This window comes from Octopus bimaculoides, chromosome 14 (assembly GCF_001194135.2).
Source record: "Octopus bimaculoides isolate UCB-OBI-ISO-001 chromosome 14, ASM119413v2, whole genome shotgun sequence".
NCBI lineage: Eukaryota > Metazoa > Mollusca > Cephalopoda > Octopoda > Octopodidae > Octopus > Octopus bimaculoides.
The window spans coordinates 31282757-31287057 of NC_068994.1; the positions used below are offsets into that span (position 1 = coordinate 31282757).

Genomic DNA, 4301 nt, shown 5'->3' on the forward strand with positions numbered 1-4301 from the left:
CGAACTATGCAAGAAGTTAAAAAATTTTTTTTGACTAAAACACAACCGGGACCCTAAGTAAGGCATGTGTAAAATTTGAATGAAATTGGTTGTGTAGTTCTCGAGTTTTAGGGATTCACACACACACACACACACACATTCTCATTTTTATAAATATATTGCCAATCAATATAATCCTTTGTCATTTCCTCTACTTAGCAACTTCAAGTTAGTCTTCCATCTCTCTCTTCTCTCTCTCTCTGTTCTTGACACTTCTATTTACAGCTATACTTGTCCATATCCATTACACATGTCCACACCAGCATAGCTTCCTCTCTTGCACATTATACCTTATTCTTCATACACCCAGTTTTTCTCTTAGTTTTTTTTTTTTTTTTTTTTTTTTAGTTTTACTGTTCTTGCATACCAACATTGCATATCCATCAAAGCCTACTAGTTTCATTTCTTTCTAGTCTTTGCATACCCTCTGCATTCACACCTATATCTCGTTATCATTTAGTTCTAACTCAAGTGTCATACAATCTGCCCTTCACTCTGAGGGAAAAGACCTTTATGTCTGCAACAGTAATAGCTCCCTGAACTTTTCCCCATCCATTCTTACTTTGGCTGCTATACTTTCAGAGCAAATAACTCCTCTTCTAATGATTCCTCTTAAGTAACAAAGGCTATTGACTACTTCCAGTATTCCCTCTAGCTATTCAAAAGAATCTGTTTCTGTTGTGCTTTCAGTATGTATTACTCTAGTGCATTTGTTATAAAGCTTAGTGTCTCTGTTAGTCTGCCTGTAGTTCCACACCTCTTGTGTATCCATAGCTTACATTGGGTTCAGCATTTGGAGTTTATACCTACTCCTTTCCTGCATATCAATTGAGGCCATTTTTCTGATGAAACCAGGGTCCAATCTTCTTTCCTACTTACTAAAACTTTAATCTTTGTTATGTTTACCTTCAAGCCTTTCAATTTTCCATTTAGCTTCTATGCCTGATATTTCTTCTGTTTCCATAATAGATTCAGCATAAAAAAAAAGTTCCTATTGACACCTAGTTTTAAACTTTTTTGTGACGGCCTATAGGACTATAATGACTAGAAGAATTTGTTTGATTAAATTGTTCAAGACAGTTCAGTGACTGAAACTAAAATGATGAAAGATAACTCTCACAACTATAAACCTAGTTCCTCATTCATACTTTAACTTCTCTTCACACCTCATCTAAAGTTATCACTCTCGTTCTCCCTTTCAGTTAAAGGAGGCTCTTTAGTCTTGTGAATTACAAGGTATCTTCACTGGTGTTGTTGACATGAATAAAATAGCCAGTCCACTCTGTTAAGTGGTTGGTAAAAGCAGAGATATGATCCTTCCCCTCGTTGAATCATGTCATACCATCTGGGCGATGCCAACATAGGAAGCAGAAGTAAAATTATAAATGATGAATACTCTAAAACAATAACCCTTATTGAATTTTTATAACGGAGCTACACAGCTACTTGCATTTAGAACAAAGGTTGAGAATGATCAGTAGGAACTGCAAAGTGATAAATAGGTAATGAGATATTCAGATGGCCCCCTCATGGAACAAGATGTGTAAAAATAAGTGGGGACAGCAGAACTAGGATTGTAGGTGTAGCAGGGACCATACTCCTTTTGTGTATTTGAAAATGTTCCTGCACATAATATTCTGTTGTTGTCTTTTGTTTGTTTGTGTGTTTTTACTTTATTTGGACTAAAGATTTGTTTTCATATGCTAACACTAAAGAACATTGAACCTAATTTCATTAGGTGCAGGAGTGACTGTGTGGTAAGTAGCTTGCTTACCAACCACATGGTTCAAGGTTCAGTCCCACTGCGTGGCACCTGGGGCAAGTGTCTTCTACTATAGCCTCTGGCCGACCAAAGCTTTGTGAGTGGATTTGGTAGACAGAAACAGAAAGAAGCCGATCATATATATGTATGTGTGTGTCTGTGTTTGTCCCCCCCCCCACCACCACCAACATCGCTTGACAACCGATGCTGGTGTGTTTACGTCCCCATAACTGAGCGGTTTGGCAAAAGAGACCAATAGAATAAGTACTAGGCTTACAAACAATAAGTCCTGGGGTCGATTTCCTTGACTAAAGGCGGTGCTCCAGCATGGCCGCAGTTAAATGACTGAAACAAGTAAAAGAGTATATTCTCAAAACCATCATGATTTTAAATTTAAAATTAAGTTGTAAGAAGTGTACAGTCAGCATAGATTAGGATCTATTTAAATATGTACACAAGTAAACACACACATATTTCAACTGTAATCTTTATTTATTTATTTTCATTGCATTTATCCAGTCATTTCATAATTTTTTGTTCTTTTGTCTTTTCAAAGGTTGCTGGACATTCTCAACCAGGTGATGTTTTTGCTGTGATTTCAAAATGGGATCTTGCATTCTCTCATCTGTTACTGCATCATTGAACACTTCAACATCAGAATTCAACCCAACAGAAACTAAAAGATTATTTCGGTAGTAAGAATATGGACTCGCTAGCAGCCGACACCCAGCAAATGCCTTGCCCAACTGCAGACTTATCAGTAACAGCTTCCCAGAAGCCGTACTCTGGGGTTACTTCCCCTCTAGTATCACCCGATGTTCCAACTTGTTATTCACAGTTACCCCCCTTGCCTGTATTGCCATCTGATGGCACTCCACCGGATAACTGCCAAAAATTAAACTCGGGGAACAATTCAACCCGAGTACAAGTGAAAACAGATCCGGGGGAGATGACTAACCCAGAAAGTACATCGACCAAAAAAAAGTCATCGACAAAAAGCACTGAAAAACCTTTCAGTTGCACCATGTGTGGGCAGCACTTTGCACGTAAAGACACTCTGCAGTGTCATAAGCGGACACATACTGGCGAGAGACCATACTCTTGCGATTCGTGTCCGTTACATTTTGCCCGACGCGATACGCTGCAGTGCCACCGTCGAACTCATAGCGGTGAGCGTAGGTTCATTTGTGAAGTGTGCCTGCAGAAGTTTGCTCGCAGGGACACACTCCACTGCCACCAGCGGACTCACAGCGGTGACAAGCCATTCAGCTGTGACTTGTGCATTCAGAAATTCGCCCGACGTGACACCCTGCTCTGTCATAGACGAACACATTCTGGTGAGAAACCGTTCGTGTGTCAGTTTTGCGGGAAAAGGTTTGCACGCACAGACAAGCTGCACCGTCACAAGCGTACCCATCTTCGAGGTAATCCCACCACAACACCTGGCTCTCATTATAATCAGAATACAGCATCTAACTTAAGTGCTGGTAACAACCTGCATTGCAACAACAGCAGCTGCAACAGTAGCAACTGCAGCCTTAGTGCTATGCAAGGTCCTTGCAATGACAACTGCCTAAATTACAACAATAGCTCAGGTGCAAATACACCATGTACGAGTGCACTCTGTAATAGCTCAATGGGTTGCACCTACCACTGTAATGGTAGTGGATGCAATCAGGTAATTCCTGCAAATGTGCAGTGCAATGTATCAGGGTGCAATGGAATTTCATGTAACAGTAACATTTCCAACAGTGTGCCATGCTGCCCAAACATGATCAACACAAGCGGTTCTTGTGGAAACAGCAACATGTGCCTCACTTCCAACAGCCCCCAGTGCCATGACAGAAGTTCTGCCTCTGCCAGCACAGACACTACCACTGCCTCTTCTGTGGCACCCACCTCTCTTCCTGCTGCTTCAGGTTGTGGTGGTCAGACCGTCGTGCTTTCCCACCATTCATCACAGCCTACAGCTGTAATGACAACTTCAGCAGCACCAATGTTCACGACCAACTCCAACAACAACCTCACCAGCACAGGAACACTACAGAAACCTGATCGGTTCCAAGCCAATTCAAGCAACCAAATATGGCAGATATTCTACTGAATAGAGAACCAATTCAAATGTGGCAACTGAACACTTTCAACCTCATCAGATATCAGATTGGCTATTCTTCACCTATTACTTGATGCATCAGATACACTTCCTGTTTTGTTTTCAACTGTTGGAATATGGTTTGTGAGCACTGCATGTTCCAGTGTCTCAAAGGTTTTCAGATACTGGGGACTGGCAGCAGTGCTACACACCTATTTGCATTTTCTGTTTCTATGCAAATTGGTTCAAAAATCACATGGACACACGTGAATATACACATGAGTGTGTGTGCGTATGTTTATATATACATATATATATGTCTGTGTGTATATGTATGTATGTATGTGTATGTACATATATATATATATATATGTTTATATATATATATATATATATATATATATATAT

At 40.2% G+C, this 4301-nt stretch overlaps 1 protein-coding gene across 1 annotated transcript in view; it reads left to right on the plus strand.

The window, feature by feature from the left end:
* Window positions 1-4252, plus strand: part of LOC106874053 (zinc finger protein 337) — a 16487-nt gene extending 12235 nt beyond the window's left edge. The window contains exon 2 of the mRNA XM_014921621.2: window positions 2358-4252. Coding sequence (XP_014777107.1) covers window positions 2505-3905 — 1401 coding nt within the window. The 5' untranslated portion in view covers window positions 2358-2504 and the 3' untranslated portion in view covers window positions 3906-4252. The remainder of the gene's footprint in view (window positions 1-2357) is intronic.
* Window positions 4253-4301: the final 49 nt, after the last annotated feature.